The following is a 13,282-nucleotide window of genomic DNA, read 5'->3' as shown; positions in this document are numbered from 1 at the left end:
TCCTGACGCTGGATTGCCTCAGCTCCGGCTGTTGTGGCCATCTGGGGAGAGAAGTAGCGAGTGGAAAATCTTTCTCTGTCCTTTGTTCCATAAATCTGCCTTTCTAAAAAAAATAAATAAATCTTTAAAAAAAATAAAACTCTGACATAAGCAAGTCTGGCTTGTTGGAGAATCAGAATACTGATCTGAATGGAAGATTCTAAGGAAAGTTGTAAGACATGGGTTGTTGAAATATGCAAAGGCCATGTCATACATAGTAGAGATTATAGACCACAGTGAAGATTTTCTGCCAAAGTAGGTGTTCTGTCCTGAGAAGTCACAAGGGATGGTCCAGATGCATAGGTCCTTGTCATTGCCATAAGACATTGATTCCTGACTCCTGGCTTCAGCTTGGCCCAGCTGACCTGTGTAGGCATTTACAAAGGAAATCAACACATGGGAGCCCTCTCTCTGTCTCTCCTTCCCTCTGTAACCCTTGCCTTTCAAATAAAAATAAAATATTCTGGAAATGGGAAGGCATGTTAGGATAACTCTTAGTGTAAAAAAAGCCCCGAGGAGTTATCCATACCCAGGACACATGAACAGGTATTTAGTAAGTGTGGGTTATTGCACCAGGCCCAAAAAACATTTTTGTTTTTATTTTTATTAGAAAGGTAGATTTACAAAAAGAACAAAAGACAGAGAAAGATCTTCCATCTGCTGGTTCACTCCCCAAATGACCGCAACGGCCAGAGCTGAGTTGATCCAAAGCCAGGAGCCAGGAGCCTCTTCTAGATCTCCCATAAGGGTGCAGAGTCCCAAGGTTTGGGCCGTCCTCTTTTGCTTTCCCCAGCTATAAGCAGGGAGCTGGATAAGAAGTGGAGCAGGGGGCCCGGCGCAATGGCGCAGTGGTTAAGGTCCTCGCCTTGCACGCCCAGGATCCCATATGGGCGCCGGTTCTATCCCCGGCAGCCCCGCTTCCCTTCCAGCTCCCTGCCTGTGGCCCGGGAAAGCAGTCGAGGACGGCCCAAAGCTTTGGGACCCTGCACCCGCGTGGGAGACCCGGAAGAGGTTCCTGGCTCCTGGCTTCTGATTGGCATAGTATCGGCCGTTGAGCTCACTTGGGGAGTGAATCATCGGACGGAAGATCTTCCTCTCTGTCTCTCCTCTCCTCTCTGTATATCCACCTTTCTAATAAAAATAATAATAATAAAAAATAAATAAATCTTTAAAAAAAAAAAAGAAGTGGAGCAGCCGGGACATGAAGCAGCGCTCATATGGGATCCTGGTGCTTGCAAGGGAGGATTAGCCCATGGAATCAATTGCTCCAGGCCTCAATAAACAAATATTTTATTAGGTAAAAATCATAAATACATACTAAATATACATGAAACTTTGATGAGGGCAGAATATTTGCATGATTTTAAGATATTTATACATATATCACTTTACTATGAAATAAATTGTTAATCAAATCATGAGGAAATATGTCATTCCTTAAGTGAGTGATTAGAATTCATTTCACCAATGAGAAGAGGCTGGTGATCGGGCTCCTGCAGATGTGTCGTCCTGGGAAAGCTGGAATGTAAGTTACCCGTGTTGTCGAAGGGCCAGAAATGTCTAAACTGGACCTAGTTAAGATCAAAACATCTAGCACCTCAAGATGACAAGATCCTGTTTTTGATTCCCTTAGTTTTGGGAAAAATTGGGTGACTGTATATCACAAAATGACAACTTCATAAAAGAGAATAAAAAAATATTCTTCTGGAAGTAGTCTGCACTGAAAGGGGCTAAAGAGAAAAAGTACCCCCAGAATGGATCCTGTGCTGCAGGGGGAATGACAAAACTGGAACACATGTGGAAAAAAACAAAGTACAAATAGTTAAGTGTTTTATCGATATGCAATGTTCTGCATGTGATAAGAGGACTGTGACATGTAAGAGCATATGTTCTTAGCATGTAAGCGCTGAAGTTTGTGGAGGTAAAGGGCCATGAGCTGTGTAGCTTACCGTGAATGGTTCAGAGAGCACATTTTATATGTACTTAAAAAGAAAACACAGATGAAAAAGTCGGGTAAGATGTTACTAGCAGGTGTATCCAGGTGACAGGCATGTGAGTGCTTTCCTATTATTGTTGTTATTCCTGCAACCCTCTGTAACTTTGAAATTATTGTCCAATTAAACATGTAAAATAACTCCTTAAGTTAGGTTGATGACCATTGACCCAGAATGAGAATTATTTGTGTAAGTGTAATGACCAGAAACATGAAAGTCTGTCCACAGTAAATCGTATTTGATAAGTCAAACACTGCAAATGACTGGTAACACCTTTTATGCTTGAACTTTACAAAAGTTTAACTGTTAGCCAGACTGCCTCCATCTGTTTGCCTGTACTTTCTTCAGATGGAGGACAGTACAGCAGTACAACACGTGTGTGTTAGAGGCGTTCGTCCGGACAGTCACATCCAGAGCTCACATCCTGGATGGAATTTTTTGTATTCTCAATAATCAAACACTGATCTTCTCTTTTTCTTAATTCATTTTTTAAAAAGATTTATTTATTTATATTGGAAAACTAGATATACAGAGAGGAAGAGAGACAGAGGAAGATCTTCCATGCAATGATTCACTCCCCAAAAGACCACAACGGCTGGTGCTGCACCGATCCAAAGCCAGGAGCCAGGAACCTGCTCCAGGTGCAGGGTTCCAAGGCTTTGGGCGTCCTCAACTGCTTTTCCAGGCCACAAGCAGGGAGCTGTATGGGAAGTGGAACTGCCTGAATTAGAACCGGTGCCCATTTGGTATCCCAGTGTGTTCAAGGCAAGGACTTTAGCCGCTAGGTCACTGCGCCAGGCCCAATTCATTTTTGTAGGATTATCAGTCATTTTTCTGGTCAAGATGACTGTATGTTTTGCTCCATTTACCATGTTTACCATCGAATCTCATGTACAATAGTGTCTTCAAATTTTGTAACAGAAGGCCTTTTAGAATTATCTGAGGGTTTAGAAAAGCTCATTCCAGCAAATATTTGTTCTTTGCCTATCATCATGAGAGGCGCTTTATAATTTCTTGTCTGCACAACTCCCCACAGCAAGTTCTTTATCAAGTGTGTCCAGCTAATTTAGCAGTTGATATCTGTAGTCCACTTTCCACCTTGCTGATGGAAATAGCACATCCTTTCTTTACTTTTTGCTCTCTTCCGTGTCATGAAATCTGAGCTTCCTTCTTAGTTTTCTTGATTGAAATGTTGGTTTTGGAGTCATTCATCAGTAAATAAAAAAGACACACTTTTTTGGTTGATAAGAAAAAAATCTAAAGAGGTCGACAAAACACTGAAAATGTAAGGTCACATTAATGTAAAAATATCTCCAGTTTTTATTTCACATCAATTTCAGAATTATGTTACTGGATTTACACAGGAAAAGTTAGTTTTGACAAACTATTTCTACTCCCTGAACATGGTATGTGGATTTAATAAAAGAGCATATGGCAGGTTTTTTTTTTTCCCAAGATTTATCTTTATTTCTTTGAAAGGCAGAGATACAGAGAGAGAAAGGAAGAATAGAGATCTTCCCTCCACAAGTTCACCCCCCAAAAGGCCACAACAGCATGGCAGGGCCAGGCCAAAGCCAAGAGCCAAGAATTCTTCCAGGTCTGCCACGTGGGCACAGGGTCCCAAGGCTTTGTGCCAACCTCCTCTGCTTTCCCAGGCCATAAGCAAGGAGCTGGATGGAAAGTGGAGCGGCCAGGGCTCAAACTGCTGCCCGGATGGGAAACTGCCATCACAGGTGGCCGCTTAACCCATTACACCACAATGGCAGCCCTGTGAAAATTTTCCAGAAACATGAAAACCTTCTCTTCTTTTCTTTCTTTTTTTTTTTACATAAAGTAGGGGGAAAAACTTCATTTTGTTCTACAACTTGATTATAAAAAGTTTATCTAAAATAATTTCCTATATTCATATCACATTATTTGGAAGATCAGGATATGATTTAAAAATAACAGTCTGATCCAGGTGTCTTCCAGTTCTCTGCTTGGTAATGTTGGAAAAATGCAAATGTATTCAAATTTTATATTTGGGGGTATAGTAAGAACATAACTGAAAATAATGCATTCTTTTAACGGCAATATTATGAGGATTGATGATAATTCTGTGTTTATGTATGTTTCTTCCAGGACTTGTGGTTGGATTTATCTTAACCATTGCGAACTTCAGTTTCTTTACCTCTCTGTTGATGTTTTTCCTTTCTTCTTCAAAACTCACTAAGTGGAAGGGAGAAGCAAAGAAGCGCCTAGACTCAGAATATAAGGAAGGTAAAAGGAATTAAGCGTGACATTGCTCGGAATGGACACATTTTCAATGAAATCTCTTACTTGGATAGTCAAAATATGTGTTTTATGTGAGAATTAACTTGAGTAGCTTAATTTAGTAACAGCAGAACTTAGAAGCACAAGAACTTATCCTTGCTTAGTCTAGATTTATTAAGAACAATGTGGAATGTGGACATAAGTGCCATACCACTTTCAGTCTTTAAAAATAAAATTAGGTCCTTTTTTTCTTAAGTTTTTTTTTTTAAAGATTTTATTCATTTTTATTACAAAGTCAGATACAGAGAGGAAGATCTTCTGTCCGATGATTCACTCCCCAAGTGAGCCACAACGGCCGGTGCTACACCGATCCGAAGCCAGGAACCAGGAACCTCTTCCGGGTCTCCCACGCGGGTGCAGGGTCCCAAGGCTTTGGGCCGTCCTGGATTGCTTTCCCAGGCCACAGGCAGGGAGCTGGAAGGGAAGCAGGATCGCCGGGATTAGAACCGGCACCCATATGGGATCCTGGCGCATTCAAGGCGAGGACTTTAGCTGCTAGGCCACGGCGCTGGGCCCTCTTAAGTTTTAAAATACAAGTTTGTACAAGCGAATAGTTTTTCATCTGGCGAGACCACATTTTCTTTTCGTCTGCTTGTCTGTTTCTAGGTGGGCAAAGGAATTGGGTGCAGGTGTTCTGTAACGGAGCTGTGCCCACGGAGCTGGCCCTGCTGTTCATGATAGAGAATGGCCCTGGGGAAATCCCCATTGATTTCTCCAAGCAGTACACGGCTTCCTGGATGTGTCTGTCTCTCCTGGCTGCGCTGGCCTGCTCTGCTGGAGACACGTGGGCCTCAGAAGTTGGCCCGGTTCTGAGCAAAAGCCCACCAAGGCTGATTACAACCTGGAAGAAAGTTCCTGTGGGTGAGTCCTTGGAGTTTCTTAAGAAAGCAGAAGCAAAAGTGCTTAATTTCTTGTGTATCTTATATAAGAATCTTTTTGAGAATTCAGTCTCCTTAATTGGACGGTTGAGGATGATTGTTACATTGGTAATCATAAATAGCATTTGTAAGAAATGTGAGCAAGACCAGGATAACCAATATGAGACTGTAGAAAATGACTCAAAGGCTTGTCCATGCGAAAGGAATCAAAAAGGAAAAATAGAATATGTCATAGTAACCATTTGATTTTATGCTTTTTTTTTTCTTTAGGGACAAATGGAGGGGTCACCGTAGTGGGCCTTGCTTCCAGCCTCCTTGGTGGCACTTTTGTGGGCATCGCATACTTCCTGACACAGATGTTTTTTGTGAATGATTTGGACATTTCTGCTCCCCAGTGGCCTATTATTGCGTTTGGGGGTATAGCTGGGTTGTTAGGATCAATTGTGGACTCGTATCTAGGAGCAACGATGCAGTTTTCTGGTAAGAGTACTCCTAGTATTGTTTTGATTTATTTAAAAGAGTTACAGATAAATAAAAACAACAGACTCCCAAATGATCCCAATGGCCAGGGCTGGGCCAGGTTGAAGCCAGAAGCCAGAAACACTGCAGGTAATGGCTTTACCCATTTCACCACAGCACTGACCCCACTCTTGTTGTAAGAATTCTTTGTTTACTTGAAAAATTACAGAGAGAAAGGGAGATGGAGAGAGCTCTTTGATCTGCTGATTCACTAGTTAAATGGCTGCAATGGCTAGAACTGGGGCCAGTCCAAAGCCAGGAGCATCTTCTGAGTCTCCCACGTGAGCACAGGGTCCCAGGCACTTGACCCTTCTTCCACTGCTTCCCCGGGCTTATTAGCAATGAGCTGAATTGGATCTGGAGCAGCCGGGATTCAAACAGGTGCCCGTATAGGATGCCTTGTAAGCATTGTCTGGCAGTTCTACTTATTTACTATGCCACATGCCAGCCCCTGTTCTTACTGGGTTTTTTTTTTTTTTTTTAGTGTGAAATATTGAAAAGGGGTGGGCGATTCTGACAATGAAAACAAGCCCAAAGACACATGTTTTTTTTTTGTTTTTTTTTAAAGATTTATTTTTATTATTTTTTCATTGGAAAGGTGGATATACAGAGAGGAGAGACAGAGAGGAAGATCTTTCGTCCGATGATTCACTCCCCAAGTGAGCGCAACGGGCCGATGTTATGCCGATCCGAAGCCAGGAACCTCTTCCGGGTCTCCCACGCGGGTGCAGGTTCCCAAAGCTTTGGGCTGTCCTCGACTGCTTTCCCAGGCCACAGGCAGGGAGCTGGAAGGGAAGCGGGGCTGCCAGGATTAGAACCGGTGCCCATATGGGATCCCGGGCGTGCAAGGCTAGGACCTTTAACCACTTGCGCCACCGCGCCGGGCCCAAGACACATGTTTTTGAGGAAGCAGATGTAGTAAGACAAAGTTCCTACTACAGTCCTGATGGCTCGTTCGGTCGTATTACACAAAGTGAAAGAGAATTAACACCATGGGGCAATGATCAGCAGCTGTGTGGGAGAGTATGGTAGTGGGGAACAGATGCTTTTGTCTAAGGGCTGACAAGTAATCCCAGCAAAGCTGGGTATTTGGGATGGGATAATTTTAATGTGTCTCCCTCCGCTCATTTGTTTTCAAGGCCCCTTTGAGCGACAGTTATTATACTACTAATAATTAATTCTCTCCTACTGTGTTTCTCACTTGACTTCCTTGTCCCTAAGGGTTTTTTCCTTTTATTAACATTTATTTTTACTGGAAAGACAGATCAGATTTTTTTCACGACAGATTTACTTTGTATTTTTTTTTAATTGGAAAGTCAGATCTACAGAGAGGACAGAGAAAAAGATCTTTCATCCACTGGCTCACTCCCCAAGTGGCTGCAACCAGGAGCCAAGATCTTCCTCCAGGTCTCCCATGTGGATTCAGGATCCCAAGGCTTTGAGCCGTCCTCTTCTGCTTTCTCAGGCCACAAGCAGAGAGCCAGTAAATCTTTGTGTGCCTCTGTCTTAGGTCATTTATAATCCTATAACAAAAATACCTTGCACTGGGTAAATTATAAAGACCAGAGACTTACTCATCTCAGATCTGGAGGCTGACAAGTCCAAGATCAGTGCACCAGCAGGTTCAGTGCTAGGGAAGGTTCACTTTGTCTGCATCCTCATGTGGTAGAAAGAGGACCAAGCTGCTCACTGAATCCTCCTCCATCCACGGGCATTAACAAGCAGACACAGTGCCTGCTCTCAGAGGTCTTGCAGTTGATCTTCGAGGGGAACCACTAGGAAGGCCCAGCCTGCCAGTTTCAAGCCGTCTCTGCTTGCTCTGTTTTCCCTTCTACTTCCGAAGCAGCTTCAAAGGCATTGAGAGAACAGCATTAGATTGCTCAGGCTTACTTCATTCAGAGGGCCTTTTGTAATCAACAGTTCCCTATCAAATAAATTATCCACTAACTAACATTTTACAAGTCACTGGGAACTTTTCAAACATGACATCTTTGGAAGAAAATTGATTTTTCTTTCAATCAAGTCATTTGGATTTTCTCCTTCTCCTGCTTCTTCTCCACTGCAGGTTTGGACGAAAGCACCGGCATGGTGGTCAACAGCCCAACGACGGAGGCCAAGCACATCTCAGGGAAACCCATCCTGGATAACAACGCAGTCAACCTCTTCTCCTCTGTCCTTGTTGCCCTCCTGCTCCCAACAGCTGCCTGGGGTTTTTGGCCCAGGGAATAAACATTATTTCATTTCCATTTGAGTTCAGCTAAATGTGTAATTCCCAAATTCATCCTAAGAGTAATTGTCATGGAAGAAATGTGAAATGATAGCTCCTCCCATATTCCATTGTGATGGAAATTCCACATTTTCAAGTCCCTTGGCACAGAGAATAAGAGAAGAGTACATAGGACTAATGCATACTTTTTTTTCCTGCTGATTAGAACTTCTTCAACGATGGAGTGTATCTGCCATATGTATTACTGTAAATTGAACTGAAAGATCCTATTAAGTCAGTGTAAGTTTTGTTTTAGTGATTTAAATGAATATATGGACTAAGAGTGCTGATACTTCAAAATTGTTCTCAGTTTTAGCAGAGAAATGTCACTATCCCAGTGCAATATTTGTTGAAAATGGTTTCATCCAGTGTGTATGGGAGTCTCAGCAGGCATGCTGTGTGTACTTCTATTATCATGCCCCTCAGACCTGTGAAAAATGGCGAGATGATGAGTAGCATGGCCTGCTGTGCAATTTTATTCCTTTCTCAGGGTTGGTGATCTTAAGAAAGTAAATATTTTTCTTTTTCATATGATCATTAGAAAACATAAAAATTATTTTTTGATTAAAAATTAGAAAAATGTACCTCTAAACAATTGCACCTTATTATAGGTTTCAGTTGCTCTGTGAAGAAAAACATCTTGAATTCAGTATTTTTTGCTTTCTTGAAAAATGTATAGCAAACTGATATAACATTACTATCTTGAACCGTGAAGAAAGTCACTGGAAAGTTACTGTTTTTTTTTACTATTTTATAAACTGTGGGCAAACGCTATGATATTCTGTTATATCCCATTGAGGACATGTTTTCCGTTATATTCTCAACTAAAGTGAATTCTGCTTTTCAGTTTTCATCTTCATTGATTTTCTCTTTTGCTAAAGGAGTTTTGACATGGTACAGATTTTTAACAAACCTTAAAACATTTAAGCAAAACATTTTAGCAAATCTTAAAATGTTTTTGTTATTCCATTATTCCTCCCATCTTCCCCTAGTGCTTTTGGTATTCTTAAGAAATTTGGAAAGAATTCCATGGTTATGGCACTATCAGTTCATTGATTATCTAGAACTGACTTTTTTCAGGAAGAAAATCACTTCCCACACTTACTCCATAAGCCACTCCACTCTGGGTCATGACCATTTGTTTTGAAGTTTGGATGTGCTTGGAAGCACCTGGTCATATTTTAAGAAAACATTTGTATCTGGGCTTCAGATTCTAAAATTCTGATCTGAGGTCCATCCTGGGCACTAAATCTTTACATTGGAAACATGTAGGAGTTTTTAAATATACAGTTGCCAACACCTTTCCAGACAAGGTAAATCAAAATGTGTGCTAACGACGCCAGTACAGTAGCCTAGTGGTTAATTCCTCACCTTACGTCAGCTGGGATTCCATATAATGTTGGTTCATGGCCCAGCTCCTCTACTTTCCATATAACTCTCTGCTTGTGGCCTGGGAAAGCAGAGGAGGTAAGCACAAAGCCTTGGGACCCTGTACCTGCGTGGGAGACCTGGAAGAAGTTCTTAGCTCCTGGCTTTGGACTGGCTCAGCTCCAGCCATTGCAGCCAGTTGGGGAGTGAACCAGTAAATGGAAGATCTTTATCTGTGTTATCTCCTCTCTCTGTAAATCTGCCTTTCCAATAAAAATAAATAAATCTTAAAAAAAGAAAAAAGAAAGCCTGTGCTTATGATGAGGTCTATTTCCTATGGACTACTTCTTCATCCTTGGTTATCTGTAGAAAACTCTAGAACATCATAAGTTTTAGCTAGTTGGGCCCAGTGTAATGGCTGAATGGCTGAATTCTCATATTGTAAGCACTGGGATCCCATATGGGCATTGGTTTGTATCTTGGCTGCTGTATTCCCCATCCAGCTCCCTACTTGTGGCCTGGGAAGCAGTAAAGAATGGCCCAAATCCTTGAGACCCTGCAGCCACATCAGAGACCTGGAAGAAGCTCCTGGCTTCTGGTTTCAGATCAACTCAGTTCTGCCACTGCGGCCATCTGGGGAATGAACCTGAGGATTGATGATCTTTTCTTCTCTCTGTAAACCTGGTCCTCCTTCCCCATTAAAAAAATAAAAAGTTTTAGCCAGTTGAGAACCACTGAATAAAATTATCCTAAATTACTATGTCTAGAAGAACTTTCAAAATAGGAAGCCTTTCCATTTTGAAGGAGATAAATATTAGCATCAGCATGGTATGCTGTCATGAATTAATAGCTTCTCGTGATTTTATAATGTCTTCCACAGCTACATCACTTGCCAGGTCATGACCATGTGAGTTTCTCATGGACCCTGCTCATTATTCTAACACTCCTTCTATTTTTTTCTGCAGATTCATCCTCATGACATCTCTTTGGGACAGAACACATATGCATACTGTCTCTGAGTTGGGCACAATCACCATATTAGCACGTTGGAGGAAATACTGTTTAACAACTTTTTATTTGAAAACCTGGAGCTAGTAGTCTTTTGGAATCATCTCTTAGGATATATATAAAGTATTTCATTGAAACCAATGGGAAAAAAATGCCCATTGGCATCCTGTGATCACATTTACTTCAGTTTTTGTAGTAAATTGTCAATAGCCCTGCTAAGTAAGTGTGATAACTTAAGACTGTAAAGAGCCTTAGACTGGGCCCAGCATGATGGCTTGCTGGCTAAATCCTTGCCTTGAATGCATCAGGATCCCATATGGGCGCTGGCCCATGTCCCAGCTGCTCCACTTCCTATCCAGCTCCCTGCTTGTGGCCTGGAAGGGCAGTGGAGGATGGTCCAAAGCCTTGGGACACTGCACTCATGTAGGAGACGAAGCTCCTGGCTCCTGGCTTCTGATCGGCTCAGCGCCAGCCATTGCACCACTTGGGGAGTGAACCAGCAGACGGAGGATCATTCTCTTTGTAGTTGCTTTCCAATAAAAATGAAATAAAACTTAAAAAAAAAAAAAGAGCCTCATATTAAGTCAATCAGGGTTTGTCACCAAACTTGTGAAGAAACTTCTCATAGATTGTCAATATGAGAATTAGAAGATTTGTGATTCTGCTCTTTTATTTAAATCTGCTTTTATTTAAGTCTATTTCTCCTTTCCCCTCTCCTCCTTCCTCTTCTTCTTTTAATATTATTCTTAATTGAAAGGTAGATATACACACAGAGAGGGAGAGATCCTCTGTCTGTGCTTAGCTCCCCAAATGGCCACAGTGGCCAGAGCTGAGCCGATCTGAAGCTCAGGAGCCAGGAATTTCTTCTGGATCTCCTACACGGGTGCAGGAGCCCAAGGACTGGGGCTAGCCTCTGCTGCCTTCCCAGTGCATAAGCAAGGAGCTGCGTGGGAAGCGGAGCAGCTGAGACTAGAATTGGTACCCACATGTGATGCCAGTGCTCGACAGAGGGCTAGCCTGCTGAGCCCCCACACCAGCCCGAGAATGCACTGTTATTACACTGTCACATGATGAAAAACAAAGTACAGGTCACCTAGGGCTGCTTCTGTAGGGGACTCTCAGGGGTAGTGTGCTGAAGACACATTAGGTTCATGTGCAAAGAAATAATAGAGCAGGTGAGTCTATTCTTAGCTTTTCCCATTACTTGAGTTAGCTATACTTCCTATGTTTCACTCTTGTTTCTAGTCACTGTTTATATAAGATGCTAGCCACAGAAATGCCAGCTTCACTTCAGTTACATAAAGGCCTAGTACAGAGAAAAATCACGCAGAATTAGAAGCTTTCATCTTTACCACATACCTGCAATATGAACAGCTCCAGTGTGGTTGATCCAGTGAATACATGATGGGTCCTTTAAATTTCTCATGTTTCAGCTGATGCTCTGAATGCCATATAATGAAAGCGAACAATAGTTGCCACCAAATCCAGGTGCATTGTGAGTGCTTTAAAAATGAGGACACGGAAATACAACTGAATTATTCAATCTTCTGTGGAGTATTTGTAGCTGTAATTCCATGCTGTGATGAGGCTTTTTTTATTATCTGTTCAGTACATGTTTCCTGAATTAAGGTGTTCAGTTCTAATCAGGATTTCCTTTATGAGTTTCCAAAAGTTAATAATCTGGAGCATGTTCCTGGAACGAAACAAACAAACAAAAATTGGCTATCCAATTTTCTGTGGACTGTTATTCCAACATTTCTCAGTCATGGGAAATGTCATATATATATATTTTTTTAAATTTTGATAATCTTACATAGTTGATTAGGGCACAAAGGGTCAAGGGTTACAGGAAAGTGGATAAGACCATTGTTTTCACACTAATATTATTTTTCTTTCTGTATCTGGTATCAGGGGAGAAACAAAGGGAGAAGCCCCACCCAGCCTCCCACCCACTGATGAGAGGACCCATCTCACAGAAACCCCAAACATCATTGATCCTTTAACAATTGTCATGTTGATGCTTTTGTAAAAAAAAAAAAAAATGTATTTTACTCATTTGAGAGAGTTAATGGGGTTGCGGGGTGCAATGGGGAAAAAGATGCTCCCTCTGCTGGTTTATTCCCCAAAGGCTGCAATGACTGAAGCTGGCTGGAGCTGAGCTACCCCGAGGCCAGGAGCCAGGAGCCTGGGGCTTCCTCAGGATTTGCCACATGGATGCCGAGGCCAAGCGATTGGACCATCCCCCGCTGCTTCCACAAGCACATCACCAAAGAGATGGACGCACAGTGGAACAGTGCCCATACAGAACACCAACCCACAGGCGGAGGATTTATCCAATACGCCAGGGCACCAGCCCCCATTTATATATTTTTTTTTACAGTCTTTCTTTCAAAGTATGAAATGCTGTTTTTTTTTTAAGTTATTAATTATTTTATTGGAAAGTCAGATATACAGAGAGGAAGAGAGACAGAGAGGAAAATCTTCCGTCCATTGATTTACTCCCCAAATGTCCACAACAGCAGGAGCTGTACCAATCCAAAGCAAGGAGCCAGGAGCCTCTTCTGGCTCTTCCATGCGAGTTCAGAGGCCCAAGGCTTTAGGCAGTCCTCAACTGCTTTCCCAGGCTACAAACAGGAAGCTGGGTGGGAAGTGGGACTGCTGGGAATAGAACCAGCACCCATGTGGGATCATGGCATGTACAAAGCAAGGACTTTAGCTGCTAGGCTACGGTGCTGGGCCCAGCATTTGCTTTTCTATACTTAGCTTATTTCATTTAACATGATAATCTCCAGTTCCACTCATAATGTGGCAAATAAAATTGCATCTGTTCTTGTGGCTGAGTAGTATTCCATTGTATATATGCACCACCTTTTCTTTACCCATGACTAAATGGGTAC

General features: G+C 42.1%; 1 protein-coding gene across 3 annotated transcripts in view; it reads left to right on the top strand.

The window, feature by feature from the left end:
• LOC121157427 (transmembrane protein 19) overlaps positions 1-7,987 on the top strand; it is a 29,838-nt gene extending 21,851 nt beyond the window's left edge. For all 3 annotated transcript variants that reach the window (XM_040981684.1, XM_040981702.1, XM_040981693.1), the window contains 4 exons: positions 4,155-4,292; positions 4,953-5,207; positions 5,495-5,704; positions 7,809-7,987. In XM_040981684.1, coding sequence (XP_040837618.1) covers positions 4,155-4,292; positions 4,953-5,207; positions 5,495-5,704; positions 7,809-7,972 — 767 coding nt within the window. In that variant the 3' untranslated portion in view covers positions 7,973-7,987. The remainder of the gene's footprint in view (positions 1-4,154; positions 4,293-4,952; positions 5,208-5,494; positions 5,705-7,808) is intronic.
• The last annotated feature ends 5,295 nt before the right edge of the window (positions 7,988-13,282 follow it).

This window comes from Ochotona curzoniae, unplaced genomic scaffold (genome assembly GCF_017591425.1).
Source record: "Ochotona curzoniae isolate NIBS_2020 unplaced genomic scaffold, NIBS_Ocur_1.0 contig_1014, whole genome shotgun sequence".
In the NCBI taxonomy this organism is placed as follows: domain Eukaryota; kingdom Metazoa; phylum Chordata; class Mammalia; order Lagomorpha; family Ochotonidae; genus Ochotona; species Ochotona curzoniae.
The sequence above is the reverse complement of the archived record's forward strand: the minus strand, read 5'-3'. Positions and strand labels throughout refer to the sequence as shown.